Consider the following 16,492-nt stretch of genomic DNA (forward strand, 5'->3'; position numbering starts at 1 on the left):
TGTGCAAGGCAAACACCCTACCCTGTGCTATTGCTCCAGTCCCTGTATCCCTTTCTCTCTCCCTCCTCTGCAGTGCTCTAGGGCTACTCCTAGCTTAGTGCATGGAAGTTCATTGTTCTTTGATAGTGCTCACAGATCAGGGATCAATCCTGGGTTCTAGTCCTTTATACTACAATTTCAAACTAGGCTTTTCAGGACTTAGGGGGTTGTTTTGAGGGCTGGAAACTCCTGGCCATCTCATCCAGGGGAATAGATGAACACCCTCATGGCTTGCCAGAGTTTTGCTTGCAGTTCTCAGTATATGTAGTAGGTGCCGAAAGATTCATTAGTCTTGAACAGTACATGCCAATATAAACTATTTTGCTGCTCTATTAAAAAGGAAACGAATTTTGTAGTAGAATTGGACAAATTCACTTGTTTCTTTTACTTATTATCATTACATAATTAAAAAAAATTTTTTTTTGGGGGGGGGAAACACTGGTGATGTGTAACCACAGTAACCAGGCTTACTCCAGGTTCTGATCTAAGGGTTAGCTCCTGGTGGATTGAACACCTGGTTAGATGCATGCAAGCAAACAGACTTTGTTGTGGTATATTTAGGGGAATGTCTCTAAGTCTCTAGCAATTTTTCCTTGATTTTGTTTTTGGACCACACCCAACACTGCTCAGAGCTTGCACTTGGGGATCACCCCTGGCTGTACTCAGGGTACCTTATAGAATGGCCGCATACAAGGCAATCGCCCTACTGTAAAGCACTACAGCCCCCTTTCCCTCTTGTTTTGACTACATTTCCTCCTCCCATTTGGCCAGAAGGTCTTTAGTGAATGGTCAGTGTTTATCAAGACACCATATTTTCTTATGTAGAATCCAGAGGTAGCAGATGATCCTGTTCTGGTTGCTTTTGCATGTTTATCAGTTCAGGCTCGGTGAGCTGGAAGTGGAAGGGGGTAAATTGAAAAGGAAAGTTTGAAAAGCGGAGCATGCAAACTATTTAGTACTCATGAGTGAGAACAAAGCAAGTCAGGTTCTAGAAATAATACAGGATATGTACTGAGGGTGGTGTATATTCAGGATTTACTTTCTAGGAGTAGATTGCAAATGTTTGCTGGGAGGGGTCTATTTAAGTGTTTATGCCCAATCCTGAGGTGAGGGAAAAGGCTCCTCAAACTTTTTCCTGTTTGCTTTTCAGGACCACACCTGGTGGAGCTCAGGCTTACACCCAGCTGGGTGCTCAGGGGGCCATGTGATGGGTACAGGGAATGAATCTGGGTCTTGCAAAGCATGTGCTCCAGCCTGTTGAACTATCACTGATTTTTTGTTGTTGTTGTTGTTGTTAGAGCTTATTCCTGACTCAGAGATATAGCTGCTGATTAAGCTCAGGGGATCAGATGGGAACTGGGTAAGGCTCCTTTTAGATATATCTGCCTCTGGCATTAAAAATTTTTTTTTCTAGGTTGGGAGGAATAGTGGTGTTTCTTTTAGTTTGTTTATTTGTTTGCTTTGAGTCATACCTAGTGGTTCTCAGGGGTTACTCCTGGATCTCTGCTCAGGAATCACTTTTGGTGGCTAGGGGGATCTTACAGGATACCAGAGTTTGCCTGGGTCAGCTATGTGCAAAGCAAATGTCCTATCCATTGTACTTTTGTTCTAGCCCCAGAAAAGTGTTGTTGTTTTCTTTTTTTGCTGTGGGGGGTGGTTTGGGGCCACACCCGGTGGCAGTAAGAGGTTACTCCTGGTTCTGTGCTTTAGATACCACTCCTGGCAGGCTTGGGGGACCGTATGGTATGCCAGGAATCAAACCCACATTCATCCTGGGTGGGCTGCATGCAAGATAAACGCCCTACAGCTGTGTTATATCTCCGGCTCAATGTTGTTTTTATTTTATTTATTTTTTATTTTTGGGCCACACCCATTGACGTTCAGGGGTTACTCTTGGCTATGCGCTCAGAAATCGCTCCTGGCTTGGGGGACCATATGGGATGCTGGGGGATTAAACCGCTGTCCGTCCTAGGCTAGTGCTGGCAAGGCAGACGCCTTACTGCTAGCACCACCGCTCCAGCCCCTAAGACTGAATTTTTTTTTGTTTTGTTTTGTTTTTAATTTTTTAAATTCTCTTTTTCTCCCCTGGTCCAACCTGGCTGTGTTGAAGAGGGGGACTGGAGGGGGGGCCACAATCTACTGTAGTGCTCGTCTGGGTCTGCCTCCCTGAAGTCATAGTGTTGGCATGGCACAAGTGCTTGCCTAGGTGAGCATTTGGGTGTCGTTGTAATACTCAACATGCTCATCACAGGTGGCATCTCCTTGCCATTGTATGGACACTTCTTTTAGCTGCAGTGCCTGCCAGGGGTCACAGCCCTTTCTGTGGTGCTTGCACACAGTTGACTGCCAGTATCCTGTGTGAAGTATTGGAATTCTGGAGATTTGAATTCGTGGTCATACACTTTTTGCAAGGCAGGCGCTCTAAGCCCCTGCACTACTCCTCCAGGCCCAGAATGGGGCAATTTTTATTGCTGGTGTTATTTGCTGCTTTGCATGTAAGGAACATGTAAGGGACCAGTGACTATGTTCTCCCATGCTCATTTTGGCTGAGTGGGCCCAATGGCTCAGTGTATCCCTGATGCAGTTTTGGGGGCTAGGGGTTGGGGGATACGGAGGGTCAAGAAGTGCTAGGGATTGACCTAGCCTTAGGCATAAGGGGGAAATGTTGAAAATGAGATGTGAGATGTAGTTCTGTTGTCGTCTAGGTTTGTTCCTGGCCAGAATCAAAGGTTTCACCATGTACAGTTTGGCTTGAAGCTTATGTTCATGAAACTGGTTTCCCAGAGGCACTTTGGTGTTCCTTCTCCCTAAGAGTTTTTGTTTGTTTTGTTTTCGGGTCACACTTGGCGCTCAGGGTTGACTCCTGGCTCTGCACTTGGGAATTAATCCTGGTGGTGCTTGGGGAAACATATAGGATGCTGGAAATTGAATCTGGATTCAGTTCCTTGACCATGTACAAGGAAGCACCTTACTCACTGTACTATTGCTCCAGTTCTCAAAGGAGTTTCTTACCCTCACATCTCTCTAGTTGCTCTCGAAGGCCATCCTCGTCTGTTTGAAAGCTCTATGAAAGTGGCAGGGAGCTATTTAAATTCTATTGACTCATGTTTCTTGAGTTTTCCTTCTTGAAGTCTTTATATTTCAGAGCCCACTGACAGATATTTGTCGAGTGGACACTGCCCTGTGGTCCCTCCTGTTTCCAGATGTCCAAACTCTGTAGGCGGTTACAGGTAGCTGTCTGGTGCTCACAAGAATGATTGCGTTTTCTTTGCCCCCAGTGAAGCAGGTATAATAGCCGGTGGCCTGGTGACCTTGTGACTCTCCTTGCAGGGACAAAGGGTATTTAGTTAGAGGCCTTCAGTCTTTCCCAAAGGTACCAGTACCAGGGGGTGGGCTGACGAAGCTGTGTCCTCAGGACTATTTTTATCTGGATGATTTACTCTTGTGCTTAGTCAAAACTGCTTTTCAGTCCAGAGAGAGGTGGCAGAAGACCTCTCCCTAATTCTCTGAGAATCTGGGTAGTTGGTGCCTGCCGTACACCAGATGGAACAACAAATGGAAGTGCTGGTGGTCCCTGGCAAAGGCTAAGGTTGCCTGGGCACTGAGTGCTTCAAATGCCACTGTTGATTTTGATGAGTTTTTGTGGGACTTGCAGCCGGAAGGTGCTCATTAAAAACCAAAATGTTCTTTTTTCCTTTTCCAGGCCTGGCCCATCTCTGCCAGCAAGTCTCTGAATCGGCCAGAAACCCCTGAATGTTGCTGTTAATGAAAAGCCCAGTTAACTCAAATGTGTAGGTCACTGGAAGTTTTTAATCCTTGGTGCTTTGAGAGATTTTAGAAGATTTATGAGAGCTGTTCAAATCAGCAGAGAGGTAAGATATATCTTTTTTTATTCCCAGCAGAAGCCTAGGTCTGTGGCTTAGGATGGAGATAGGATTCTTGGCATATTTTGAGGGGTAGAGGAGTGGGGACTGAGACCTCACTGGCTAGAGCAGATACAGCAATTGCCACTGGGATGAAACTTGGTGAATTGAACCTTCTCTTTTTGGATTGCTTCATGTGGTAAGTGAGTATTGTGTCCCTTGTGGTCCCTCCCCACCACCTTACCTTTTGTTTGCAGTCTTTTCTTCCATGCCTGTGCCTTGGTGCAGACTTTAGGCAGGGGAAGTGGTCCTCTGTTGCTTTTGACACCAGTAGTACAGCAGTTGGATCCAGGCTGCAGGGGGCTACATGGGGAGAAGGGTCCCAATGTAGTAATTTTTATTTTTTAAGTAGCCTCAAAGTCTTAGCAGTTACTCTAGTAATACAAGGCCTCAGGTTCTCATTCTCTCTTGTTCTCTTTCTTGACTCTCATTCTCTCTCTCTCTCTCATTCTCTTTCTCTCCTTCCCTTTCCCCTCCCCTTCCCTCCCCCATTCTCTCCCTCCCTCCCTCCCTCCCTCCCTCCCTCCCTCCCTCCCTCCCTCCCTCCCTCCCTCCCTCCCTCCCTCCCTCCCCAGAGGTTATTCTTGGCTTTGCACTTAGGGATCACTCCTGGTTTGAGGACCATATGGGATACCAGAGATTGAACCCAGATGGGTTGTGTGAAAGGGCAGTACTGTACTATCACTCTAGCCCCAAAGGTCCTTATCTCTAACAGGAATCAGTCTTTACTTGGTGGAGATTTATAACTTTGTTTGTTTGTTTGTTTGTTTTTGGGTCACACCCGGTGGTGCTCAGGAGCTACTCCTGACTCTGCACTTAGAAGTCACTCCTGGGGCCTGGAGAGATAGCACGACGGTGTTTGCCTAGCAAGCAACCGATCCAGGACCAAAGGTGGTTGGTTCGAATCCCGGTGTCCCATATGGTCCCCCGTGCCTGCCAGGAGCTATTTCTGAGCAGACAGCCAGGAGTAACCCCTGAGCAACGCCGGGTGTGGCCCAAAAACCGAAAGAAAAAAAAAAATAGAAGTCACTCCTGGCAGGCTTGAGACCATATGGGATGCTGGGATTCGAACCGGGGTTCATCCTGTGTTGGCTGCTTGCAAGGAAAACTCCTTACTGCTGTACTATCTCTCTGGCCCTGAGATTTATAACTTTAAAAAAAAAATTTTTTTTTTGAGATTATAACTTTTTTTTTTTAATTCCCTGCTCCCCCTCTTTTCGAGATTATAACTTTTTAAGTGAGACAATCTGGCCAGTAGCTGCTCAGTCTCCTTCACTAACCTAGAGGAGTCCAGCAAGTACCCAGCAGCCTTAGTGGGGGGATGGAGTGCAAAGTGATTGAGTAGCAGTGAGCCCCACCATGTGATCCTGACCCCCATTCTTGGTAGTCCATCAGCCTCATGTTTCCTGATTTTATAGCTGACTGATAACTTACATGGCTATTTTCCTTCCCCTACTTAGTTTCCTCAGCTTTGATGACCACGTGGAGGCTTATTTCTGGCAGAAAGGTCCCTGGTGCTTGCAGTGGCAGCTTAGAACATCCGCTGGGTTGGTGGTTCTGTCTTTGCATCTTGAGGTGCTCACCTCTTGTCTCCTGGCAGATTGAGGGCAGATTCAGCTGTCACTTAAATTAATTCAAAAGTCCACCTCCATTTTTTGTGGTGGTATCTTGATCTACAGTACTCTTAATGATAGTGTCATGTGCACATCATTTAGACCCCACAACCACCAGCACCAGAATGCCACTTCCCCTTGCCAGTGTCCCAGAGGCCCCTTCCCCCAATCGCCACTCAGTAGACCAACTCTCAGCTCTTCTTTTTCTGTGTCAGACAGAGTGCTAGGTACTTAGGTTCTCTTTGAAAAAACAAACAAACAAACAAAAAACAAGTGGTAAAAGAAAAACAAAACAAAAAAAAACAAGTGGGGGTCCCCAAATTTCACAAACCAGAGCCCACTGTGAGGGACACAAACCTCACCCTAACTTGGTAAATGATTCTTCTGGGAAGAGGAGTGGGGATACATGTGTTTTTACATGGTGAATCCTTTAAGGTGTAAGCATTTTAGAAATGAGGGAATTGGGTGAGAAAAATTTGGGGGTAAAGATGTAGGAGATTAAATCCATTGAACCAGATTTTTATTTTTTTGGTTTCTGGGCCACACCCAGTGGCACTCAGGGGTTACTCCTGGCTCTGCTCTCAGAAATCGATCCTGGCAAGAGCAGGGAGGTGTGGGGGGGGTTTACACACCATTTGAGATGCCGGGAATAGAATCAGATTCGGTTGTCCTGGGTCAGCTGCATGCAAGGCAAAACGCCCTACTACTGTGCTATCTCTTCAGCCTCCATTGAACCAGATTAATAGGAATCAGTGGGTTTTGGGAGCCTGGGGCTGCTTCTGTCAATGTCAGCTTTGTGGTACATAGAGCTTGCTCAGGCCAGGCAAAACTTGAGATCTAACTTAGTGCATGCTAGGCCATATTTCTACTCTACCTTTTGAGCTTTCTCCCAACCCCAGAACCAGATCCCTGTCATTGTCTGCAGGGGGATGGTGGTATTGAGCTATATCAATAGTGCTCAGGGACTTTTCTGGCTCTGCTCAGGGGCCAGTGCTGGTGATTTTCAAGGGACTCATTTTGGTGGTAGGGATCAAAATAGATTTGGCTGAATTCAAGGCAAGTACCTGGTGCTTGTACTATTTCTTCAGGTCCAGAGCCAGATTATTATTATTTGTAGTCTTAGCAGTTTGCTTTTTGGCTGTATTTAATGACACATAGGATTTACTCCTATCTCTGTATTTAGTTATCACATCTGGGTGATGCCTCTGCGACTGTATGTGGAGAGGGGGAATGAACATAGGTGTTGTGTGAAGGTAAATAAAGCCTTATTCCATGTAGTCTCTGTAGCGATGCAGTTAAAAAATAACTGCTTTTTGTATTCAACAGTCATGTGTTTTATATCACCATAAAGACAATGGAATAACTTGTAATATTGATAATATTATGGAGTTAAAAATTTTTTATTTAGAGAAAATCATCACATAGTTGACATAGATGATCATCATCATCATCATAATAATACATTTGTTTCCAGATAAGTGAAAGTAAAGTTATTTGTTTCCAGATAAGTGAAAGTAAAGTAAAGAAAAAAGAAACGGAGGGGCCAGAGAGATAGCATGGAGGTAAGGCATTTGCCTTGCATGCAGAAGGATGGTGGTTTGGATCCCGGCATCCCATATAGTCCCCCGAGCCTGCCAGGAGCGATTTCTGAGCATAGAGCCAGGAGGAGTAACCCCTGAGCGCTGTCGGGTGTGACCCAAAAAAGACCAAAAAAAAAAAAAATGAAAAGAGAAAATAAAAAGGGAATAGAAGAGAAATAAAGAAAGAAAAAAGAAAAAGTACATGCGGCCGAGTGATAGCACAGTGGGTAGGGTGTTTGCCTTGTACATAGCTTACCCAGGTTCAATCCCTCGCATCTCATATGGCCCGCTCGAGCTGCCAGGAGTGATCTCTAAGCTCAGAGCCAGGAGTATCCCTGAGCACTGCTGGGTATAGTCCAAAAACAAGACAAGGGGCTAGAGAGATAGCATGGAGGTAAGGCGTTTGCCTTTCATGCAGAAGGTCATTGGTTCAAATCCCGGCATCCCATATGGTCCCCTGAGCTTGCCAGGAGTGATTTCTGAACATAGAGCCAGGAGTAACCTCTGAGCGCTGCCGGGTGTGACCCAAAACCAAAAACCAAACCAAACCAAACCAAACAAACAAAAACAAGCAAAAGGTACAATAGCAAGTTTATTTGTGAAAATTATTGTATCACCAATGAACTCATTAATACAATGACAGAAGGTTTAGTAAGATCTTGTTATATGTCCAGTTTGTTAAATTGAGGTGTTCCTTTAGGGATGACAGCAACAAACAAATGAAGTTGTCTAGAAATTCAAAACTACTACGAATTACTCTCTCTTTCTCTCTCTTATTCATTCTCTCTCTCTCTCTCTCTCTCTCTCTCTCTCTCTCTCTCTCTCTCTTCACACACACACATATACATACATACACACACACATACTTCAGCTGCAGGGCCTCCTGGAAGAGAGCCCAGTTTCAACATGGCTACTGCATTTATGGGCATGGTTACAGCTGCCAGGCTTCCCTGGAAGAAGGAAGATAAGGGGGAGGGTGTCTGCATTCATTTCAGAAGAGCCCTGTTAATATCAGCCCAGCATCTGGCATACCTAAAATGGGTTCATATCAGCGTCCCCACAGGAAATCATAGAGGGTCAATGATGAGGCAGGCCATGGGGGAAACAGTGATTCTGGGTGGTTGAGGCAAACATGGCTTAAACAGGGTGGGAGCTTGGCTCACCCTCTCTTCCTGAGATGGCCAGCTGTGTAAAGTGTGGGCCTTTGTAGCCTTTGTAGTTATGATCTTTCATGGCTTGGCTTACTTCTTATTCTAGAATTGTGAGTCTATGGAGCTGGTCCAGTCAAACAGGTGACTACATTTGTGGGCATGGTTACAGCTCAGGTTTTTTTTTTTTTAAGTGAGGGGGTCTATACCACATGGTGCGTAGGGCTTACTCCTGACTCAAGGATCACTCCTAGCAGAGCTTGGGACCATTGAGATAGTGCTAGGGATTGAATCCAGGTCAGTCACATGCAAGGCAAATGCCTAACTTGTATTATCTTAGTCATTCAACTGTCATAGTTTTGAAGAAAAGATGGAATCTTTTGATCCTAGGGAGGCTGCAGTATTTCATTTATCACCCAGTACCTGCTGGTGATAAATGTCTACACTGGTGCCTGCTTTTACCTCTGGGAGCAGTGGCATAGTTAGTATTTTTTTTTCTTTTTTCTTTTTTTTTCTAGGTCATGGCTTCTAGCTCCTCGGACTTGAGCCTCCAGTGGAGGAAATGACCATCAGAGCACGGGCTCCTGGTCTGTTACAAAGACAAAACTTTGCAGGGTTCCAGTTTGCCCAGGACAGGAAATAGTCTTTTTTCTGAAGGGCTTTACACTGATCTGTAACCCAGAGAAGAAAAAATGACGACTTCATCTATTAGACGGCAGATGAAAAACATTGTGAACAATTACTCAGAAGCAGAAATAAAAGTTCGGGAAGCCACTTCCAATGACCCCTGGGGCCCATCAAGCTCTCTGATGACCGAGATTGCGGACCTGACCTATAATGTGGTGGCCTTCTCTGAGATCATGAGCATGGTGTGGAAACGGCTGAACGACCACGGCAAGAATTGGCGGCACGTGTACAAGGCGCTGACGCTGCTGGACTACCTCATCAAGACCGGCTCTGAGCGGGTGGCCCAGCAGTGCCGTGAGAATATCTTCGCCATCCAGACCCTGAAGGACTTCCAATATATTGATCGCGATGGCAAGGACCAGGGCATCAATGTGCGTGAGAAGTCAAAGCAGCTGGTGGCTCTCCTCAAGGATGAGGAGCGTCTGAAGGCTGAGCGGGCCCAGGCTCTCAAAACCAAAGAGCGCATGGCGCAGGTCGCTACAGGCATGGGCAGCAACCAGATCACTTTTGGCCGAGGCTCCAGCCAGCCCAATCTTTCCACCAGTTACTCAGAGCAGGAATACGGCAAGGCAGGGGGATCGCCTGCCTCCTACCATGGCTGTGAGTAGTGGAAATGCTTCCTGCCTCTTGTCAAAGTATTGCTGGCTGGGCCCGGAGAGATAGCACAGCGGCTTGCAAACAGCCAATCCTGGACCAAAGGTGGTTGGTTCGAATCCCGGTGTCCCATATGGTCCCCCGTGCCTGCCAGGAGCTATTTCTGAGCAGACAGCCAGGAGTAACCCCTGAGCACCGCCGGGTGTGGCCCAAACACCAAAAAAAAAAAAAAAAAAAAAAAAAAAAAAAAAAAAAAGTATTGCTGGCTGCCAAGACAGTGGCACAGGGCAACAGGCTTGGGGAGTGCTCCTGGGATGGATGATGGCTTGCCTCTCTCCTTCATTCACAGCTTTCAGTAGCCCAGGCCACAGGTGGCTTAGTCTGCATTAAGTTATGGTTCCACAGTGCACTTTCAACCTCTCAAGTGCTCTGACTTGGGGGGTCTGGAGACCCACTGCTCTGTGCTCTGGACCTATTTGTATGTGCAGCACTCAGGGAGAAAGAAGTTAGGTACAGAGGCGGGTAGGGCTTGCCAGCTGTAGCCTCAGGGGTTAGCCTGCTTGCTCAGCCGGGGAGAGAGGGTGACAATATTTAGTAGGAGAAAAGAAATGCTCTTTCTTTATAACCCTGTTCCTTTCATCTCATATAAAATGTTTTCTAATGACTGGGCTGCAGGTCTCCTGACTGGCTCAGTGTATGCTTCTACTTCCACGGCCCAAAAGGTGAGATATGGGATGTTTGTGTCTCATCGAAAGAAAGAGAGAGCAGGCATAAACCTCTGCAGGTGTCTGCATGACAAGGCTCCCTCCATGGAATGTGGATGAGAGTTCTTGGTGATTTGGCTGCATGGCTGGGCCTGTTCCGGGTGGGGCTGCTCTGGTTTCTTGTTTTGCATGTTAGATTACACTGGGCTTTTGTCCAGTGTTTATAAGAGATGTCAGCTCACAGAAGTGAGGTTCAGGGCCACATGAAAACTGTTCTTCATGAGCCACACTGGCATCCTGATCACTCACTGGAAATGATCCTATTATGTGTGCTCTTCTCTCCCTTTAGTGTGGCATGGTGGCTCTGGTGGCCTGTGGGGAGTGGAGTGGATCATATAACACTGAATCTTCTGACTGAATATACAAGGTTCTTGAATCTCTTCTTGGTTTTGCCTACCTCCCCCCCTCCCCACAGAGCTGACTCCTGGCTCTGGTGCTTGGGGGTTATTCCTGGCAGTCTTGTGAGACCTTACAGGATGCCATGGTACTGGGGATTAAACCCGGGTCAGCTGTTACCTGCTATATTATTGTTTTATCCCCATCTCCTTTCTTTTTGTAATATTAACACTTTATCAACACTTTATTAGTACTTTTGTATTTTTGTTGGCTTTTTTTTTGTTTTGTTTTCCAAGGAGTTCAGGAGCTACTCCATGTCTGGGGATTGGGGTTCATTCCAGGCAGTGCTCAGGGCACCATATTGTTTTGAGGATACAACCTGGATCAGCCTGCTGCAAAGCACTACTTAGCCAGTTGAGTTATTTCTCTGACCCAGGAAACGCGCTTCCCCACAAAAAAAAAAAAGAAAATAGTTTTGTAGTTTGCTTAGTGGTTCTATTACCAGACCACTATTTTTAGATTATTTTTATTTATTTATTAATTGATTTTTGGGCCACACTTGGTGATGCACAGGGGTTATTCCTGGCTCTGTGCTCAAAAATTGCTCCTGGGAAGCTCGGGGACAATATGGGATGCCAGGAATCAAACTGGGTCCATCCTGGGATGGCCACTTTCAAGGCAAATGACTTACCGCTGTGCTATATCTCCAGCCCCTTACCAGACCACTTACTGATAGTCCCTGCTTTGGCAGGTTTTAGCTGCTATTAAGTAGCATTGTGAAAAATATACCAAATAGGGGGCCGGGTGGTGGCGCTGGATGTAAGGTGCCTGCCTTACCTGCGCTAGCCTAGGAGACGGACCGCGGTTCGATCCCCCGGCGTCCCATATGGTCCCCCAAGCCAGGAGCGACTTCTGAGCGCATAGCCAGGAGTAACCCCTGAGCGTTACCGGGTGTGGCCCAAAAACCAAAAAAAAAAAAAAAAAAAAAAAAAAAATATACCAAATAGGAGATTTCCTATTAAGATCAGACTCTCCATCTTAACAAATTATTATCCAGTTTGGAGTAGGTTAGTATTTTCTTTTCCTCTTTCTAGCTGTTGTTATTTGAACCACCCTAAGTTTGAATTGCCCTATTAAGCCAGGGTTGTAACTTTTGTGAAACCAACTTGAGAGGGTAAAAGGATAATGGATAGGAGCTTGAGTTTCCAGAAATGTACTGGTGAACTTGGTTGCACCAGAAAGTAAAGATACTCTTTAAGAAGCAGCGTTGTATGTTTCTCTCAAGGAGTCCCCCAAAACTTTTTCTGTGTTTCAGTCAGTCTCAGCTGCTACAGTTTCCCTTTTTGGCAAGTGGCTGTGGATGTACAAGGCTATAGGCACGGAAGCTGCTCTTCTTTTGCCTGCCTTCTTTTGCTGTTTCTTAAGAAGCCAGGGAAGACCACATGCAGGGAGCTGCTGTATGGCCCATTTTCGTTAGGAGTTAGTGGGACATTCTAGGGGCAGATATTAGGCAGTAGGGTGCATGGGCTTGAGATTTTGGATTGGCCTCTCTTGTCACGGGTCACAGGTTCCGTTGTGCTTCCCTGGACCAACTGGTGCTGCCAGGCTCCCAGCTCTTAATGGTTTCTAATTCTCTCAGAACTTGAGCTCCAGGGTCATTGTGGCCAGTGGGCTGCTTGTCGCCTTGAACAGATTGGCACCAGCCCTGTCTGTACCTCTGCTGCTCTCTCTTCCTCTAATGGCATGTTTCTGTGTGTGTGTGTGTGTGTGTGTGTGTATGTATGTATATATGTATGTATGTGTGTATTTGTATGTCCGTGTATCCTGCCCAACAGCACCCGAGATCTCGCTGTGCCCCCAGCATCGCACAGGTGTCCCACTCGGTCAAAGTGAGGAGCTTCAGCCACTCAGCCAACGCCATCCCTTCCTGCCGCACCTGGGGCTGGCCTCCTGCCCAAATGGTGACTGGTCCCAGCCTTGCCTCACTTGTGACCGCGCAGCCCGAGGTGGGACGGCAGTTTGCTTTTCTCATTTCTAGAAAGTTGGGTGCTTGCTGGGGGTGAACTTCTGTCAGTACAGCCAACTCTCTCCCTGCCTCCTTCTGTGCCTCTTGTTCCAGCTGCTGATGGACAAGGGCCCTGTCTTCCTCTCTCCCATAACCTGCCACTTGCTGGAAGTTCTGCAGGAGGCAAGTAAGGGAGCCACTGTTTGGGTACTACATTGCACTTATATCTGCTCTCCCTGTGTTCCAGTGAAGCTTCCAGCCTCTTGGCTTGAGTCAGAAACAGAAGTGGGAATGGGAGTTTGAATCTACAGAGCCAGGTGAACCCTAGGGCCTCTGTGGATTTTTGTTGGGAACCACCGTCCTTAATGCAGTGATAGGACAAACTGGGACTGTTTTTGCTTCTCAGTTAATCACCATCCTTTCTGAAAGCCCCTTTGCCATAGTAAACAGAGAGTTAGCTGTACTGTCAATTCTAGGTCAGTGCTTGCTGATACCGAATTCAAAGGGTAACTAAAAATCGAACTTTTTTTTTTTTTTTTTACTGATTCATAATGTATCCTGGTTGGAGCCTACAACAATTAAAGTCTAAATGGGAAGCAGATTTTTCATTGTTGCCTACTAGAAACTGTTCTCCATCTCCTCTGCCTTCAGTCTGGTGGGCTGCTTTGATAGAGAGCACTGTCTCCTATGAGGAGCTTTGTTGGTACTCCCTGGTACTGTGGCTACCTTTCGCAGCCATGGCACAGTCACTGCTCATTCTCATTGACATCACAGCTTGTCTGACATGGGTACTTGTGTGGTCACCGTATCCCTGGGATATTTCTCATTGGGCCACTGTCTTGACACTGTTGGTAAGATTTTCTGAGGAGGATTAGCTTTGTACCAAAGAGAATGAGAAAAAGTTAGTGTTTTAAAGGACCAATCAATGTGTTACACTTCCATTTCTCCCCTCATTCAGGGTCTTTTTAGGGAGATTCCCAGTGTTTTTCAGTATTCCAGAAGACCCCAGTGTTCTCTGCTTTGATTTGGAAGCCATGTGCAGCAGTATTCAGGGGCTATTTGTGACTCTATGCTCAGGGGTGGGGTTTGAACCTGGATCAGCCTCATTGTAAAACAAGTGCCTTAATCAGACCCCTCCACCAACCAGACACTAAAAAACCAGACAACTGCTTGATGCTCCTGCTGTGTCCTATCTTTGGCCTTTTATCCTGCCTCTACCTTTTCCATACCCTTTTGTCTGCTTTCCATGTACAGCTGCATAATTTGCTCAAGGTAGTAAGGTTCACATAGAGTTCTAATGTCCTCCAATGCTGATAGAAACTAGGAATACAGATGATTTGCTTTGATGATCCCTCATGCCTCAGAGGAGTATTGGGAGGCAAGTGTTCCATGGTGTCATGTTTTTGTCCATTTGTATGTGCTACATTCTCCCTTCCTTATACTTTCACCATCATAGGGGACTGTTGGGAGGCAGGTACAGTATCTGTCTTGTTTCTGTTCTTTTTTAGTGTCTTAAGGGTTAGAGTAGAAGGCAAATACTTACTGCATTTATACTTAGAATCCCTTGTTGCTCCAGAATGACAGTAACCGTTAGGAAATGGTCTTGTGAGTGGCGGGCAGTGTTGTGGCAGCACTGGGGGGGAGGGTGGTGCGTGTTGGTATGAGACACCTGTAGGACCGTGATCTCTAGAGGAGCCACCTGGTGAGCACCGGCCCAGATTCATACTGCTGAGACTGGGTTCTTTTAGAGAAGGCATGAAACTTCTTCTAATTTGCAGTAAATAGCACTGGATATTGAAGAGAGCTGTTTTTTTCTGCCACATTGCCCTCTCCCTCCCTTGCATCTCTGCACTTGACCTTGGGAACCTTTCACATTCTCTCCTCTGTCTCTGGCTCTATGGACTCAGTTCAGTGCTTACTTAATGATTATTGTGGGTGAGTGTTGTGGATCCTTCCTCCCCCTTGTCTTTATAAAAGATGCCCTGACCAAAAAATGGAGCTGACTTCTCCATAGCTTACTTAGATTCTCAGGATCCCTGTAGAGTTTTGACTGCACAGAGTTTTCTTCCTTGGTGGTCTTTGGCCTTTGAGTTTGCTGATATTGGCCTCAGGCTCTTGCCTGGGCTTTCCCTGTGAAACTCTTTCATCTGTCTTCATCTTCATACTGAACTCTCACAGCCCCTCCTTGGTTACAAGTCAATGTAAAGCCCTTCAATGTAAAGGGACTTTCCTGGCCTGGTCAGGCTCCTTGGATACTGCTGAGCCCAAAGCATACATAGCAGCCTGCCTCTTGGCATTTCTGTCTGAATGGGGACAGACACTGAGTGAAAAATCACGTGAAATGGGTTTATGCTGGAAAATAGCTAGTAAGTATTCCAGACAGCCCACCTATATTTGAAGAGTAGAAATTTTGACTTGCAGCAAGGTGCAGGGGACCCTTAGTGAGAGAGTGATGTACCCTACCTGCAAAACGTGATTTTTTTTTAAGTTGTTATAAAGAGATCTATGAAAAAGAGAAAACTGTATTTTTAAGTCAGGTTGGGTAATAGTTAATTTCATGATTTGGTAGCTTCTGTCATATAGGGCTAGGGCCATTCAAAGATCATATAAATAAAAATAAGAGCAAAAGACTTTCAGCCCAGATGTAGATTCTCATATGGGGGAATAGACTCAATTACTTATATTCTTTATAGATCATGTTCTTTATTCTCATTTATATTTAGAGAAATTCTTACTATTTGAAATGATTGTTTTCTGTGTCCCGTACTGTGACACATACCAGAGCAGAAGTACAGTGCCCAAGTTTAGGGAGGTACTCAGTAAACACACAGTGAATTAGTGAGTGGTTTATCCATCTCAGTTCTTTTTTCTTTTGGTCTCATTGATATGGAGTGTCTACATCTCTGGAGGGGTCAGCATCAGTCAGAGTATTAGTCTGTTTGGAATTTTGAGACATACCTAGCAGTGTTAAGGGTTTGTTTTTGACTCTGTATTCAAGGATCATGACTTGGGAGACCCTATAGTACTGAACCCTAGTCATCTGTATGCAAAGCAAGCACCCCACCCATTGCACAATACAGTTGCTAGTTTTTGTGTAGTAAAAGAATGCTGTTCTTCATTTGCCAGCTGCCTTTTTAAGGTTTTGATCCCTCACCTGGCTGCATGGGAGGCTTTTATTTTTATTTTTGGGGGGACTTGGGGTATTGGGCCACATTTGGCAGTACTCATGCTTTCTCTTGGTTGTATGCTCAAGGATTATTCTTGGGCAGTGCTGGGGATTGAACGTAGTCAAGTAGCTGCATGTAAGGCAAATGCTTTATTCCTGTACTCTCTGCCCAAGAGTTAATTAAATGTTCTGAAGCCTGGCTACATGTTTTGTCCTAGCCATTGGGCCAAGCATGGTCGTTTATGGGCTGGCCTCCGAGTCAGGCTTTGTTCAGGAGGGGAAGGCTTGTTCTCACTCATTGCTGTCTTTGCTCTTGGTCCTGGGTGAGAAGGGAGCAGTGTCTTCTCAGAGTCATAGTTGCAGGCCTCATGCCCTCTAGACATGGGTATTGCCAATTAAATTAATGTCTTTCCATTGTAGCTCATGAGGAACTTCCACAGGCTTTCTGCTATGACCAGTTCTCTCTGACCAGTTCACTCATTAGCTCTTTCTCCACTTCATTTTTTTTTTTTTTTGGCTTGGGGGACCATATGGGATGCCGGGGGAATCGAACCATGGTCCTTCCTTGGCTAGCGCTTGCAAGGCAGACACCTTACCTCTAGTACCACCTCACTGGCCTCTCTTTCTCCACCTTTTT

At 45.9% G+C, this 16,492-nt stretch overlaps 1 protein-coding gene across 5 annotated transcripts in view; it reads left to right on the forward strand.

Annotated features, from left to right (window-relative positions):
• EPN2 (epsin 2) overlaps positions 1 to 16,492 on the forward strand; it is a 97,532-nt gene that overhangs the window by 48,583 nt on the left and 32,457 nt on the right. For 3 of the 5 annotated variants that reach the window (XM_049776862.1, XM_049776864.1, XM_049776865.1), the window contains exons 2-3: positions 3,743 to 3,911; positions 8,822 to 9,590. In XM_049776862.1, coding sequence (XP_049632819.1) covers positions 8,996 to 9,590 — 595 coding nt within the window. In that variant the 5' untranslated portion in view covers positions 3,743 to 3,911; positions 8,822 to 8,995. Of the gene's footprint in view, positions 1 to 3,742; positions 3,912 to 8,072; positions 8,197 to 8,821; positions 9,591 to 12,519; positions 12,691 to 16,492 lie in introns of those variants that run through there. The other 2 variants (XM_049776866.1, XM_049776863.1) reach the window with 2 other exon arrangements.

This window comes from Suncus etruscus, chromosome 7 (assembly GCF_024139225.1).
Source record: "Suncus etruscus isolate mSunEtr1 chromosome 7, mSunEtr1.pri.cur, whole genome shotgun sequence".
Lineage (NCBI taxonomy): Eukaryota > Metazoa > Chordata > Mammalia > Eulipotyphla > Soricidae > Suncus > Suncus etruscus.